Below are 17,382 nucleotides of genomic sequence, written 5' to 3' on the forward strand. Positions count from 1 at the left end.
ATGGTTTTGTAATCTAGAACGGAACTTCACCAGGGAAGGTCAAGCAAGTTTTTTTGTGTAACGTTGTTTTTGTAAGATAAGAAGTATTGAAGAAATGTGACCGGTACACAATGGAAGAAAAATTACCACTTGTTTGATATCCATAGTACACATTTACCGAACTGCGTGCTTTAGGTATGAAATGCGCGATTGAAACGGGTTAGTATATTTTCCCCTTCATGACCATGGTTCTTATAGAATACCTAGGGGTAGGATATAACATGTACAGAGGCATTTTCTTTCTGGTCTGGCGCCAGTGTTTCGCCACTTCACATTGTCCCTATCCAGATTCTAAGAAGGATCTGAAATAAGGACTGTTTTCAAGTCGTTGTATTTACAGATATCTGCGTGCGCTGATATTATTACCTCTGTTTCCTTCTCACTGAATCAAAACCCGACATTTAGTTGGTTTTGGTTCTAGTCTTTGTTCTAGTTTCAATAATTTAAATCTGACAGATATATTGAAGTCAAAAACCTAGTAAATGTCAGTATTCTCAGATCCATATAGTCGGCACTGAATGCCTGATGTATCATATAGGCGGAGCTGAATGTCTGATGTATCATATAGGCGGAGCTGAATGTCTGATGTATCATATAGGCGGAGCTGAAGGTGCGATGTGTCTGTCTTTAGAAAGCGGTATCTTTTCCGTTAGTTGTTTTTGCTGACTGTGATATCTATTTTGTAGTTCTTCATTCTGTTGTTGAAGAAACTTCAACTGAAAAAATAGTGTGCACGTATTATTACATATTTTGACTTATTGCTGTTTTGCATTGTATTGCATTGCGTTGTGTTGCGTTGCGTTGTGTTGTGGTGTGCTGTGCTGTATTGATGTACGTGCAATATATGGCAAAAATACTTGACAAAGTTACTACTATGGGAAACAAATTTGTCCAGTACACCATTTCAAAATAAAAATTTCCTATTTAACAGCGATAAAACATTTTGATGTTCAATCTGACATAAGATCTAAAAAACTTTTAGTACACTTAAAACATTTTTAAAGTGTTATTTATAGTGAAGATGAAACAAACAAAACTTAAAGTCAAAAGGTACAGTATTTCTCCCAAGAAAAAAATTGTTTTAGTGGGCAAAATAGAACAACTGCATGCAATTAAGCAAGAACTGTTGTGGCGTTTTGCGACGTACCTTTAATGGTTATACTCCACGTTCTTCGAATGAAATACCATTCATGAAATATATAGTTTCTAAACATGAACGAGAAATGAGCAAGTACAGTATGCCGGTTCATTTAAATAATTCAACGTTACCTGCACTGGATCTTGCATGCAGGACTCATAACTTGGAGGCGGTGGGAGTGATGATGACGATTCACTTTGTTGCTGTTGCTGCTGCTGTTGCATTAACCGAAGTTGTTGTTGTTGTAGCGCAATCTGCTCCCTTAGTAATCTGTTCTGTTCTTGTAAATGATGTACAGATTCAATTGAAACATTGCCTTGACATTCATGACTATACTGCCTGTTTTGGTTGGGCGCACTCGGATATTGAGAATACCCCATTGGAGGGTGATTAACATTAGTATTCTGTGGTGGGTGTCTGACGGCTCCAGCAAAATCAGCACTATTTTTACCTATAACATTACCATCAATCATAATTTGTGTGTCTGCGTTATAACTATCATAGTTATGATTAGCACCAAAACCACCAGCAACAGGTCTCGGTTCAACAGGAGCCGTTGTCATGACAACAATGCCAGCACCTCTGTCTATATATATATTCCGATAAGGGGTAAATCTCCGCTTCCTAGCTTTCAGCATATTGTACGGACCACGGCCTTTACAAGTATGACAGTGCATCACGATACTTCCAATTGCTATAATTTCACTCACAAGAAGAGATACCAGAATGGCTATTGCAAGATTACGATTTGTTGACAAGTTATCTGTATAGTTACAGCGGCTACGGAAATCTGAAGGATCACACTCTGGAATACCAAATATGGCTACGAAGAAGATGCCAACAAATCCGCCAATAATTAAAATATTTGTAAGTAAAATTTCGATGCAATCCTGAAAATACACAAAATTACAAGTCTGCAATTTATCAGGCAAAGATAAATCCTAGTATATCTATTAACACCGGAAATGGTTTTTAAGAGAGAAGTTTATGAAATGTCAGGACTGCTAAGCAAAATTTGAATGGAAAACTTTTAAATAACACAGCCAACTGCACATCACTACACACACAGCCAGGTTGTGTGTAAATATAAACAAATAAAAGATAAATTAAAAATATATAACAGGCACAAACATACATGAAGGACCAACATAGCAGGGCACCGCTTTGAAAACAATAAAATTGTTACACAAACTGGGTTAGTTCCTACTCAATTTCAGAAGAATTCCTATACAACAAATGTAACTCCATGGTATATGCGATATGTGTGGTCTTCTACTACATCGTTTTGATTGACAACACTGAAACTTTTTCCTATTTCCTGTCTTGGCTCTTGATCATTTTGTTTCAATTTCTGACAATAGTTGTGTTTGTTTGTTTTGGGTTTAACGCCGTTTTTTTTCAACAGTATTTCAGTTATGTAACGGCGGGCAGTTAACCTAACTAGTGTACCTGATCTCCGCAAGTAACACATGCATCAGAGGTGGAGGACGAATGATTTCAGACACAATTATGTCTTTTATCAAATCGTCACGTAGAACATACGGCCCGCCCGAGGATCGAACTCACGACTCCGCGATCCGTAGATCGACGCTCTCCCTGTTGAGACAGCGGGTTTACAACAGTATTGATTGTTTTAAAACATCTCGTATATTTACCAACAAATTACATACATCAAGAAACTGGCGGATATACTGATTAAATGGGTTATAACCAGTGCATGTGAGGCCCTGTTATTGTAACTGTATATCTAACTTACAATTGTTTATGGTGACAAATATGTATTTCTATGACGCCTTAGAATTACTGAAGTGTGCTGGATAGATATCTTAAACAAAACAATTGCTAACTTTAAGGCTTTAAACCATATGAGTTAAACAATTTTATATTAAAAGTTACAAAATGCTAGAATGCCGATACATTATGGACAACAATGACGCGCCCGATATTGGTAGAAAACTGATAAACAGTTTCAACAAATCTCTTTATGGAAGGGGCTTGGCTTACCGTGATTTGACATGACACTTATATCCACATGTACGAGTTTCAACTTTCAGATAAAGACCTGAATTTCACTTCTGCCAATCAAAAAAGGCTGATTCGTGCATGTCAAAGATACAGTTAGCGAAAGATCAGACATGGCCTTTGTCACTGAATTTCCGCAAGTGTGACAGGCCGTCTCAATGAGGCAAACAATTTTGCTAAATTGAAATAGATGGATCCATTCATGTCAAAACTTGTGCGAAGATAAGAATAGACATGACATTATGCCCTCAACGTGCAACCAAGACCGTTAGGCTAAGACCTGGGTCTTGTATGCGACATGACTTGACTGATACATGCAATATGTATATGGTATTTGAAATATTTGTGTAATCTGACTTGCACTAAGAGCTGATAGGCATCTAGCTAATATTATAGCAATCTGTAAAGGAATGTTAAATTGCAAAACACACAATGTTTTGATTAACCAACGGTTAAGAACTTTAAATATATCTGAATATGGTAATTTCCCAAAACCTTGAATTACATTTGGATCACATGATCACTGTGTCCTAGTTCGGTAGACGGACGAGCCAACGATACAAAAAGCTTTTCGTGCTCAAGTGAACTTAATCAATATTCCAAAACAAAACCTGAATTAGTGACAAATATCAAAACTGAGGTAACAAAATATTTTCGAAGAACATTCTCTCACCTTTTCAGTCTGCAAATTTGAAGAATTCATCTTCACTTTCTAAAGACTTGCATTGCTCTTAATATCCAAACATCATACATTTGAATATCTTGAAAAAAATATGATTTTTCTAACAAAAATACTTAACCATGTATTTTCGGTTTCATCACGAGCTTTTTGAATATACACCTCTATATTTTCATGATGCATGGGTGCTTTGGAACTTCGGTTGCCATGACAACACACATAACATTTATTTGTAAAATGTGGTAGAATTTGAATTGCTTTAGATACTTCAATTACAATACACCAGTTCCTAATTTCTGCATGAACATAAGTAAAACAATGATTTTCAAGTACATGTATTTTAAACTATTTATTATGAAGTAATTATAATTTATCATGTTACTAATACAGGTTTTCTCATGGAACAGCTCATATAATTCATAAGAATACAATTACTTACATATTTTGATAATTTTTGTAGTGTTGCCGGGTCGCTGGATTTGGAATTTCGGAACATGAATATGTCCATCGGGCTTGCTAGGATCATCTGACAGTTGGAAAAATAATGTGTTATCATAGCATATTTCGATATTGCATAATAAAAAAGTGATACATGCACATTTATATAATTGCTGCAGAAATAACAAGTAAATGTGAATATTAAGAAAAATCTATAAAAAGACCTATGAAACTGGCATATAGATAGATAATTAGTTGATAAATGTTACAATAAACTGTGATATTGATGGTGGTTTAATTGGTAAACACTTATATAGAAAAAAGGTAAGAACAAAATAGTAATAGAGCTGTCATTTATATATATGGCTAATTAGTAGATAAAAGTTAAAATATTTGAAATTTTGATGGTGATTTACATTGTGATTTATAGTAAGCAGTAGTTATATATAAGGGAAAAAAACAATATGGTTCTGCATATTCTAGGCATGATTCATTGATTAAACACTCCTGTACTTTGTAGTTCTCAAAAGTGTTGCAATGGTAACGCAATTGAAGTATCATGCAGAAGGGAGTAGTTATATTCCTACAACATCAATTGCTGATTTATGATATTTAAGCTGTTTCTATCACTTTAATGTTTGTTGAAGCATTAGAATAGTCGATCTGAAATACTAAAAGCTCAAAATTTACGCAGAATCAAGTTTGATCCATTAAACAGGTTTGTTAATGACAATTTTAGTAGAATACAATTATTTTGTTAAGTCATTGTTATATTAAATAATTTATGTAATTTTGATTAAGTTTTGATTAAGTTTTTGTAATTCTAGATCAACTTATTATTAACTTTGCGTAGAATACATCTTCATTTTCTTGATAACACTTATTTATTACCACATACACAAAAGTCGGTCTGACTGGGTGCAGGTACACCATTTGATTTCCGTTCAATATATATTTATCTGACTTCATAGAAAGACTGCCTTTGGTGAGCAGATGAACTCTATTGTTTTGAGGTCATTAAATCAAAGGTCAAAGTCGCAGTGACTCAGTCCGCTCAATTACGACCGAATGGTTGATCTCACAAAGATCAGACTTTACATGATGATTGTCTGATGTCAGTAGATATTGTTCAATGTTTTGGGGATCGGCAGGCAGGTCAAAGAGTAAGGTCACAGTGATCTCGAGACTGAAAACGGTTTCAGCTCAAAAAGTAAATAATGATTTGGCCTACAGTCGTCAACATTCATATGATGAATGCCTGTGGTCAGTAGATGACCCCTATCATGATGAAGGTCAGTAGGTTACGGTCGTAGTGACCTCGAGAATGAAAAACTCAAGAACGCTTTTGACCCACAGTCCTCGAACTCCGTATTATGATGACTGTTTTGGTCAGCAGATGACCTCTACTCATTTAGGGGCCAGAAGGTCATAGGGTAATGTCATTACCATTAAGACTGAAACAGTTTTCACTCACTAACTATAGATCGATTTGGCCTAAAGTCCACAAATTTCATACTGTGCTAGGAATCAGTATAGATCAAAGGTCAAAGTCACGATGATCTCTGGACTGAAAATGGGACATGCCGTCATAAAGGCATGCGTGTTTTACAAACAGCTCTTGTTTTATTCTAATTTTTGAAGTGTAAATTTTAAGATAATATCAAAACGTACTGCGCATCCAACGAGAAAGGCTCCCAGGTAATACGGAGGACCAGATGTGTTCTTCTGTCCCTGGGTACTGTTTACGGCTACACCGCCAAGTATAAGTAGTAGAATGCCCAGCAGGCATTTGACAACGAATAGTGTCATATATCGCCCCCTCGATCTTGCTTTTTCTAAAACAGAATACTTATCATTTTAAATGGTGACAGTGTTGCAACTGACTGAGAACACAAGAATAATAAACACAGCAGCTGGCTATATTAGGTATAAAAAGATTCAACGTTTCCACTAAATTCGGGCGGGTAATGTGTGGCGGGTGGTGGGTGTTAACAAAAAACACAAAAAGATGATATCAAGAAATAGTAAAACCACACCCATACAATTTTACATGGTGTCATTCAACAAGGAGCGGACATTGAATAACAATATCAAAGATACAATAACAATAACGAAATATAGAATAACAATAATGACTTTTACCATAAGAATATCGAACATACAATAAGAATAACGACATATACAATAACAATGGTAAGACTTAGAATATGAATGACACGACATTGATTAACAATATCAAAGATATAATAACAATAACGAAATATAGAATAACAATAATGACTTTTACTCCTCATAAAATAAACAAACGTGTTTGTAAACATGGACGGTTCCAAACTGAAAGGGATCCATGCTAAAAAAAATAATGACAAAATAAAATACATATAGCATATCCGTAGCCCTGACCAACCTATAAACCGGGCCAGTCTATTTTATAAGTACAACAATTTAAACGAGAAAGAGTACCATAAGAATATCGAACATACAATAAGAATAACGACATCTATACAATAACAATTATTATTAAGGGGACGCATATTCTGAAATTAGAAAAAAGTGGGTGGGGTATGATAAAATTTACCTGCAAAAAAGTACAAGGTTTTGGTACATGAAATGGATACTGTTTCAACTGTTATAAGTACACAAAGGATTGCTCACTAAAATAAAAATGAGAAAAAACTGAAACAAGAAAGTTATTGTTGAATTACATAAGACTTATTGTGTACATTCAAAGTCAACAATTAAAACTGTTTTGTGCGAAACTAATAGTGCTTCACTTTGTCCAAACATTTATCAATCTCCTACAGATTCTGATTTAAAGAAAAAAAGTGAAATAAGTTCACTGTCTTGCTTTTCATTTTGCATATGTAATCTAAAACACATTATTTAGTTCGTTTACAAAGTAGTGCATAAGAAAAGATACGGTGGTCAAGGAATGCCACATTCCAAAACTAAAAGGGTATATTCCCCTTAATACATTAAACATTTATCGTTACAGAAGTTGAGTGGCTTACAATAAGGGCCTAGAAATGTTGCCATTATTAATTTTCAACTTGGTATTCATGAACTACAATGCACTTAAATATCAAAACACATTCAACAAACTTTTGAAAATGTATTGTCTTAAAAATCCCTAAAATAAGGTATGAAATTTGGTTGAGAGGTCCAATCAATGTGTATTTGTACAAAAGTAACATTCTAATCTTGTTCACAAAACTTACTAATACACAGCAGGAATGTCAATGATCAAAACTGGACGAATATACAGTTATCCTCACTTTAATGTCATTTATAATTTGTCCTTGAATTCTCCACCATACTTTTCATAACTCTGTTTGCACGAGTTGCACGAGAATGCTGTCATTCACGTAAAAACGGGATCAGATAAATTGTAAATGCAATATCATCTAAACGTAATTAATGGATTATGCAGTTCAAGATAAACTTTATCTCATAACGTAATGAACAAGTATAATGTTGTAACAACAACTATACTTACACTGATGTAAGTAGCAGTCGGTTTATAAGTGACTTTATTGATTCATTTTGTGTTTTGTTATTGTTGTCAAAAAGTATAACGGAAGTGCCTCACAACTGAAGCGGAAACCAGTTTGATGCGCAAAGTAGTCCACTGTAAGTAATATTTTTTGATAAATGTCCACAGAAATTAATAATTTTCTAATATTAAAGACGAATATCTGAATAGGATTCATTATTTGATAAGAAATTATAATCATCGACATGTTTTTTTAAAAATCATACACGTGCTGACACCTAAGTTGTCTCCCGTTGTTTATTAGAGTTACCTTTCGTCCGGCGCAGTAATACTTTTTGCAGTGAATCGCCGAGAAGGCGTGGGAAACTTAAAAACCATGTAAATAAACTAAAATTAACCACCTTTTCAAGATGAATTTCAAGTGATCGACATTATGCATTTAACCCGCCTGACCTGTGTAGCATCTTAGATATCTGTTCTAAGGTATTCATTGTGTAGAATGTCATGTTATGCCCTTGCAATGCTAATCCCACTCTGATTTTTTTTGTTTACATTTTTTATCAATGAGAAATATGGCGTCAATCCCGAGCTGAAATGACGTGGCGTTAAATTTTTACATGTTTAAGCAAACCTGGTGTGTTAGAAAGAAAATTTCATCCCTTCTACATTATTTGTAACACTGTTATTGTAAAAAAACCTGTTTTTTCCTTATACAAAAGCTTAATATTTTGTGTTGAATGTACCTTCGCAAAGACCTATGTTTTCCTATTACATTCATAGTACCACATCCTTATGCACAAAGTACTGAATATTACAGGTGTCCATCAGTATTATATCAGTTTAGGAATATGTTTTTTATCTTCCCACCATCGATTTCTTGAATATGCACCCCTTCCTCATTTCTGTATGAACTGTGAATGTAGCAATATGCCTCCCCTTAAGGCCTATGCTATTTTGAAATTATGAATTAGGTGGGTGGGGCACATGATATTATTTCTGATTAATTTCGAAGTTACTGTAAAACAAACGTTATTCCAATGTGACAATACATCAAAATCATGAAGTGCTGAACTCTTACTTTAATTTAAAAAGTAAAGTGGGAAAAGTTATCAGTATGTTCGTGTCACAATTTTCGGGGTAAGTATTCTATGTCATCGTGCATAACTGCGAAAAACTATAACATACATAATAAAGCTAAACTATCCGTGTAAATGAGCTGAGAGCTATTTTTCTATTTTCGTTTATTACTTTTCTAAAAAACACATTACAATTTACCAGGTGTTGGCAAAATTTGTCATTTTTGTGCACATGCCTTTACACATTAAAGAAGTCCGAACTATAGGTATGGTGTGCGAGAGGGGCCTGAGCGCTTACGTAGTGCTCATTTACAAGAATTGTACTGCTCATATATATATGAATTTTATAGGTAGATAAAATTATTTATGTCATTGTTGTACATTTGGAGCAAATCGGTCCTATTCTGAAATATGTTGATTTATATACTACGGTAAAAGTCAATCAATGAATTCCTTTTATACCGTTGAACCAATGGTGAAACGGCATCTTCCTTCTTCGTCAGCATTCAAGAGTGAATAGCACGCTTCTTTCTTTAATTTTATTTTGGCTAATTTCTGGTTGTATCTTACCACCACATGCCATTCCGCCTCCTCTTTCAAGTGACAATTTTCTAATTTTGAAAGATTTCTCTTAATATGCAAATTCATCTACATTGCTTGATATGCTTTCGGCGGTTATATCCGCCCTAATATGTGAATATATATATTTGTTATGGTATTGGACTGTAACTCCATTCAGATATGAGAACATATCTATTTGTTAAGGACGGTATGTTTCGCCCAGATATGTGAAAATATAAATTTGTTAAGGTATTTTTCGGCGGTATTTTCTGCCCAGACATGTGAAAATATATATATTTTTTTAATGTATTGTTTTGCAATGGCGGTATTTTTCGCCCAGATATGTGAAAAATTATATTTGTTAAGCGGTATTTTTCGCCCAGATATGTGAAAATATATATTTGTTAAGGTATTGTTCGGCAAAATAAATATTGCTCTTTTTCAGTCAACACTTAGTTCAAACTTATATTTTCCCATACATAGTCCTCAGGGTCAGTGCTTCGTTGTGAACAGATGCACATAAATAACTTTATCATAAGTCCGCAAAGTGCAACAAAAGAAATAGCAGTATTAATTTTGTAATAATATTATTTATTTACAAGGTATGTCTGACAAATGACATCGAGAATTCTAACTTTAGAAAGCTGCATTTTCAAGTACCTGAATTTTTCCACTGGTTAAAAAGAGTTTTTTTACAATAGATAATGACTGACTACAGAAGGTAATAAAAATACTATTGACCTAGAGAATGCTACAACCTACAAAACTTCAGAGTTTGTTTAAAATTATATTGAACACGTTTGCTTTAATTTAAGGTGAAAAATAAACTAGAACTCTATGATAAAAATCGAATAAATCATTTCGAACATGTTAGACAGTGAGAAAGCAAACATATCGTACGTATTATTTAGCATGGATGATTTGAACTGTGAATATATACTTTTTACACTTAACATTTAATTCCACGAGTACACACACATATACATATATATTTACCTTTACCCTTTATACAATAGGAATATGTTTGTTTTACCTGTAAGATTAAAGCATAACCCCTCGTGAACAAATAATGCATGTGGCGTTCACTGTTGATATATAATTGTAATATTATATTTTGACGTTACACTGAAACAAACAAACCCTTTGCATATTCATTTATATAAAACAAACAAACAAAAAACGGGAACAATGTTTATTTTGTTTGACTGTGAGTAACACCGAAACGACACAATGAACTTTCCCCAGGTTTTGTTGGTGGTGAAAGGCTCCAGGGGTCCCTCCGGACATTTTTTGAGGTTCAGACTAGTACCTAGATCGAGACACTAACCTCAGTTGGATGGCTTCCTTACATGAAAAGCTTCACACCTCAAGTGGGTTTTTGATCCCACGTCGGTGATGGGCGAGGAATTCGAAGCCAGCGACCATGACCATCAAGTTTTTCTTTTGCAAGTATAAAACATAAATATTCAATTAAATTTCGTAAACATAACTGACAATGACATTTACCACGTCGGAAGTTACAAATGGTTTGCCGAATACACCATACTTTTAAATACAGAAGTTTACACACCATGTGGGTCGGAAAGCACGAAATTTACGTTCTTGAACGTATATGTGAATAGTTACTTTTGAAATGTAAACAAAGGCATAAAAGTAACTGTTTTCATGTTCGTGGTAAGGATCGACTTGTGATTGTCAATGTTCCCGATACGGAATATATATGAATGTATAAACACGAGCCGTTTCATCTTAACATAGTAAGCGGTTGTTTATTTATTGTATTTATGTTCTAGTAACCTTTGACACTGATTTCGAGGACAGACCGGGTTTGTGACATATACATGTCTGTTGTTGGGCTGGAAAAAGATAGATCCAAAATTTATACTAAAAGCTATATTGCATAAATGTTTCGTTATTTCTGTGCATACAATTCGGTTGTTTGAAGGTTAGAATATCAGAAAATTACAGGAAATCAAACATGTCTTTGAAAAAGTACCGATCTTTCATCATTTGTTTGGTTGGCGCATGATTACAAATTTAACGTTAGTAGGCCGTGATGTCCATGGAGCCGTGTAAAGTGATAATTTTGATGACACGTTGGTTTTATTTTGGTATTGTGAGTGATCGTTAAGTGATCAGAAAGATCGGACAGTGGGATGTTATAAAAAAGTGATGTTTTATTTAGATTAGAAAGTCAATCGTACTCTACAATAAGGAAATCTAAGGTAAAATACTCCTTTTATTTCGTTCACTGAAGAAAACATGGCGGACAGAGTTTTGTAAAAGAGCGGTGCACGTGTGATTCGTGTAACATAGTTTAACGGCATTTTCTTAGAAAGCTAACGCTCAGCTCATTTACACTGACATATCCTTGATTGAAGAATATATATATTGTATATATATGAGAGACTTACGGTACCAAATACTTACCCCGAAAATTTCTATGCATTTTCTTCTAGTGCACTGTTGGGACATGTGTTTGAGTGTCATTGATACTTTATAATTTATTCGGAGATACATTTTCTTATAATTATTAGTTTCTTTTTGATCCCCGTGCATTTCTCGTGTTGTTACGACAATCTCAGTTTTACATACGAATTTTGCATTGTCGAAATAGCATAGTCCTTAATGGCAAGACTTAGAATATGAATGACATGACATTGAATAACAATATCAAAGATACAACAACAATAACGAAATAATTATTAGAATAACTATAATGACTTTTACCATATTAAAGAATAAGAATAACGACATATAGATCTACAATAACAATAGCAAATTTTAGAATAAGAATGACACGACATTGAATAACAAGACATTGAATAACAATAACAAACATACAATAATAATAACATACATTTATATAATTTAGAAACGTTTGACATTCCATAATCTACAGCTTCCTTCATTTGATTTTTAATGAAACAATTTCGATACTGAAAAAATAAAATGAAAGTAGAACGCAGACATAAATATCTATTTATAGTATATAAACAGTTATTATCTATTTATAGTATCTAAACAGTTATTACCGTGTTCATAGTGTTGTGTATTTTTCTCGACATTTTCCTGTATAGATCCCTGCATTTTCTTACGTCCACATCTGTCTAGTGTACATTCGCTTTGGAAAATCCAAAAATTAAACACTTGGTTTTAAAAAACATTAGGTCAATTCTACCTTTATTATTAAATTTGTTGTTTAAACCGTCTTTTCCAAGGCAGGAGCGTATACAAGGTTGATTGATTTACTACACACTTTTTGCATTTGTATACATATAGGTACATACCAGCGGCAGCGGTAGTTTCAGACGTATAATATTATCAGGGTGGCGAATCACGTGATCGTTGTACGTCATATCGCTATTCCGCAAAGAAGAAATTATCAACAAAAATCGTCGATTCAAATCTTCAAATCAATGTAAGTTTTTTTTATTTCTCAACCAATTTCTATGAAATATGTTGCATGCGAAGGAGAAAAAAGCATTCTATTTCCAATGTTAATGGTTTCATTCTAGACCGTCGCTAAATATACAAACACCCTGGAAAACCTTTTCTACTCCGCCCGATCGCATTGGCTTATCCACCAAGAAAATGTTATTTTTGACATGTATTTTATACAAATCATGTTCCAGTGGTCATGTATTCGCAAAGAAAACTTCCAATGTTTTCTATTTACTCGAATGAAACATATTTAATACGAAATCAGAGTATCAGTGAAAGGGAAAACGTGTATTTTGTGAATATGCTAATCCACAAAGAAAACAATTTTACGCTAATCCACCAAGTCATTTTTTCAGGAGCATGGCCGATCCAGAAACGGGTGATTTAGCTAACCTCTGTGGAACTTGTGGAAGAAGTTTTAAGTACAAAAGAAATCTATATACCCATGAGAAAGAGCATGCTGGTACTTTGCCGTTCCATTGTTGTGGAAAGTCATTCGCTTCTCGCCAAAGTCTACGACGACACAGGTAATAAGCATGTTTACACTAGTACAATTCGCAGACATAATTAGTGATCGATCTGTTTGGCAACTATTGGTAAGCTTTGTTGCTACTTTCCTTCAGTTTGTAAACTACGAATCCGGGCTATATCTTATACACTTATAAATCGAATTTTATATAACTTGCCTGAGAGCATACGATGTACAGCACCGCGCTGACTAAATCAAATGTCAAGTCTCACGGGGGATTCAGACCTATTATATAGAGTTAAATAACAATATTTCGTGTCCGATATATAGCTTACACATAAATGTATCAATTTTTCATACATGTACATGTCCGCTAGTGTTGAAAAATACCACACCATCCAGCATGCAGGATGGACCTCGGACCTTGATAGGAATGAAATATACTTAGGAAATAAAAATATGTCTATATATTTTATCAGGTGAATAATATATGGGCGGGACTTCGGATGCGTATTAATTGAATAACGAGTGCGTAGCACGAGTGATTTAATTATTCGCATCCAAACGACCGCCCATATATTAATCGTCGATAAAATATAGAAACATGTTTATTATTTCGACTCTATTTTTGATAAGAAGACATGTCATACTAAATGACCATATATGGTTTTCATATCATTGAAATGCTCTAAAATGCTGAAAATGAGGTCTGAATATTTTATTGTAAATATGCAATAAAGAAATTGAATTGGTAGAATGTAACCTATATCTCCGTAACTAATGCAGATACTGATCTGAAATTTCATTTATGTCAACAGATGGACTTGGACAATCAGTGAAGATACATATTGACTGAATTTATGACAAATTACCTCCCTTTATTTTTTATCAAAATGAATACACCTTAGCAGATTCTAATGAGACTGGTTTCAAACGTTATTTATTTCTTCCATGGTAAGAAATAGTCATATTAGATAACTCTTGATTGAACATTTATCGATATGAATACTTTACTAATATATTGTTTTATAGGCTTGTACTTTGTATCTTCTACATATACCATGCATGATTACCTCCCCTGATTTTAATAAAAATGGATTTATCTCGGTAAATATTTATAGAACTCATTTGAAATTTCATTATTGTCTTAAGTTGGACTGAGGCAATCAATGTAGATAGCTATGGACTGATTTTATGTCAAATTACCTCCCTTTGTTTCAAATTAAAATGGGTGTATCTCAGTAACCAATGAAGATACTGATTTGAAATGTCATTTGTGCCATCAGATGGACTCGGACAATCAGGGTAGATAACTTTTGACTGAATTTATGACGAATTACCTCCCTTTATTTTATGTAAACGAATATATATCAGCAACATCTAATGAGATTGGTTTTAAATGTTATTTAAGTCTTCCAGGGTAAAGAATAGTCATGTTAGTTCAAAAACGCAGCATTTGAGCCTAGGACCCTCAAACGTGGTATGGAAATTGGCCCTGACTAGGTCAAAAGGGACTGTTACAAGAAAATGTTTATCCTGATGATATTTAATGTGTATGCCTGTGATCTTTATGTCAAAACTTGATCATAATATTTTGAGCAATGGTACTCAGGTGAGCGATACAGGGCCACCATGGCCCTCTTGTTTTCAGTATCTCTCGTATAGAACATAGGTACTCGATTGCCAAGGACAGATTATTTTATATATTATATAATAATATATAGACAGTTAGACGGACGCCATGAATTACGGGAATGGAAATGGATGGCTGGTTTCTATCCCAATAACGTCAGTTTTATGCGTAACCGAGCCCAAATGAATAAGTGGGCGCAGTTACACATACAACTGTCACACTGAGATATGAACCAGCTACTTCCGTTCCTGAAAATGATTGCGCTCGTGTAGCCTTCTTTATGTATTTTATAGAGAGTAGTATCAGGAAATAATTAATCCAGGTAATTCAGCGCCTATGATTCTTTTACTGAGTGTCTCACATATTCTATTACAGGTGCAGCGTTCACGGAGAACTGTTTGTACCACATGTCACAAAGAATTTTCTACACAATCAGGCCTAAATGAACACGAAAGAAATGAGAAAAAAGACCAGAAATATTCATGTGACATTTGTGGACTGAAGGCAGGCAAGTACTCTGGGCTGAAGTCTCATATGGCAACACATCAAGAAGAAAAACAGAAAAGATGCCCTGTGTGTAATGCATGTTTTACATATTCAATGAGAAACAAGAGACACAAGTGACGTATACTAACAAAATTTATATAAACATAGTCTCGAGTAGCTGTTAGTACATGTAAGTAATGTTTTATACGACGTATGTTTTAAACGAATATATATCAATATATCCTTAAAATATTTATCCCTGCTTTTACATTTTGTATCTCTCCATTTTAAAAACTCATTTAAATAGCAAGATCGCTTTGCAAGTCAAACTGAACGATTATGGTAGCTGACTTGGTGGATTAGCGTAAATTTTTTTTCTTGGTGGATTAGCATATTCACAAAATACACGTTTTTCCTTTCACTGATACTCTGATTACGTATTAAATACGTTTGTTTCGAGTAATTAGAAAACTTTGGAAGTTTTCTGTGCGAATACATGACCACTGGAATAGAATTTGTATAAAATACATGCCAAAAATAACATTTTCTTGGTGGATAAGCCAATGCGATCGGGCGGAGTAGAAAAGGTTTTCCAGGGTGTTTGTATATTTAGCGACGGTCTAGAAGGAAACCATTAACATGGGTAATAGAATACTGTTTTCTCCTTCGCATGCAACATATTTCATAGAAATTGGTTGAGAAATAAAAAACTTGCATTGATTTGAAGATTTGAATCGACGATTTTTGTTGATAATTTCTTCTTTGCGGAATAGCGATATGACGTACAACGATCACGTGATTCGCCACCCTGATTATGTATGTTGTGTATAATATTATGTATGTTGTTTATAACATTTTCGTAGTTTTGTAGGTTATTGTTTTTGCCAAAATAATATATTATGCTTTGCCGTAGAAAGGGGAACAGGTAGATCAACTAGACATTTTGAGTATTAGACTGCAGTTGGAAGATTTTAAGTAGCAAAAAGTCATATTAACATACTGCTTTAACATTCTACCTTCTACCTTATAAAAATAATTGTTTTTTTTTTCTTTTTTGGTGTAAATACCATGTTTCCACAGTTTTAAACAAATATTTATAGTATAGATATTGCTACTTTTTAGCAGTCAAAGGTGAGGTTGAACATATTTAACAGTTTAAGTGTGTATTTTTTATAATAAAAGAGGGGAAAACTAAGCTCCAGGCAACTGGTTGAAAATTATGATGCGGCAGCTACGAGGTCCATTCTAAAAATAATGACAATCGCGCGCTTCTGTACAAGAAACTCGTGTTTTACACATGATACACGAATGACTCCAAGATTTATTGAAAACTATCGTATTGTTTCAGAGATATATAGTTTTGTATCAGGTGTAGTCATGTACACTAAGCATAATACATGTAGCTATGAAATATGGCGTACCATTTGGGTCGAAAGTTTTCAGGTACCACAGGTAGTAATAAAGTATATTATGCATACAAAACAGCAGTGAAGTCAAAGAACATTGCTGCTGCTTGATGAAGACACAAGAAACACCGTGTCCAAGATGGTGTCTTTTCTTGGCATGTAAATGGGGAGAACTCGTGAGAACTTGGGTTTAAGAAAAATTTGTGCCCGATGAGTGCCTAACAAGTTTACCTCAGAGCGAAAGGCCAATAAGGTCAAATGTGCTAAAAAACCCTTGTAAAAGTTCTCGGACGGGATATGATAAGAACCAAAAATGGCCCCCACTAAATATGCATGTACAACAACACCGTTTCATTGGTAATTAACTATATTTTTCAAAATCCACCAAGATATAGTGACCAGACGCCGGTAATGAACCAAAAATAATTGATTATTACATCTATCTAAGACTTACGCTGAAAAATATTTGATCATTTAGAATGGGAGTATAGAAAACTA

The 17,382-nt window shown here is 34.0% G+C and overlaps 2 protein-coding genes across 3 annotated transcripts in view; both read right to left on the minus strand.

The window, feature by feature from the left end:
- Positions 1-17,382, minus strand: part of LOC128545846 (uncharacterized) — a 61,350-nt gene that overhangs the window by 23,583 nt on the left and 20,385 nt on the right. The window lies entirely within an intron of this gene.
- Positions 227-12,705, minus strand: LOC128557720 (uncharacterized). Of its 2 annotated transcripts, XM_053545750.1 has the most exons (5): positions 12,482-12,705; positions 5,988-6,151; positions 4,318-4,404; positions 1,309-2,067; positions 235-755 (listed from the first exon to the last, which is right to left on the minus strand). In XM_053545750.1, the coding sequence occupies exons 1-5, from the start codon at positions 12,534-12,536 to the stop codon at positions 630-632; spliced, it is 1,191 nt and encodes a 396-aa protein (XP_053401725.1). In that variant the 5' UTR covers positions 12,537-12,705; the 3' UTR covers positions 235-629. The 2 variants fall into 2 exon arrangements, with proteins under 2 accessions (XP_053401726.1, XP_053401725.1); XM_053545751.1 differs by lacking the exon at positions 5,988-6,151 and having other exon boundaries at positions 227-755.

This window comes from Mercenaria mercenaria, chromosome 6, assembly GCF_021730395.1.
Source record: "Mercenaria mercenaria strain notata chromosome 6, MADL_Memer_1, whole genome shotgun sequence".
NCBI classification, from domain to species: domain Eukaryota; kingdom Metazoa; phylum Mollusca; class Bivalvia; order Venerida; family Veneridae; genus Mercenaria; species Mercenaria mercenaria.

Excerpts from the sequence above, each read along its gene's own strand:
- LOC128557720 (XM_053545750.1), bottom strand. The coding sequence starts at position 12,536 with ATGCAGGGATCTATACAGGAAAATGTCGAGAAAAATACACAACACTAT. Across the intron at positions 4,405-5,987 it reads CCTTTCTCGTTGGATGCGCA|ATGATCCTAGCAAGCCCGAT; the intron begins GTACGTTTTGAT and ends TCCAACTGTCAG. Across the intron at positions 2,068-4,317 it reads TACAAAAATTATCAAAATAT|GATTGCATCGAAATTTTACT; the intron begins GTAAGTAATTGT and ends GTGTATTTTCAG.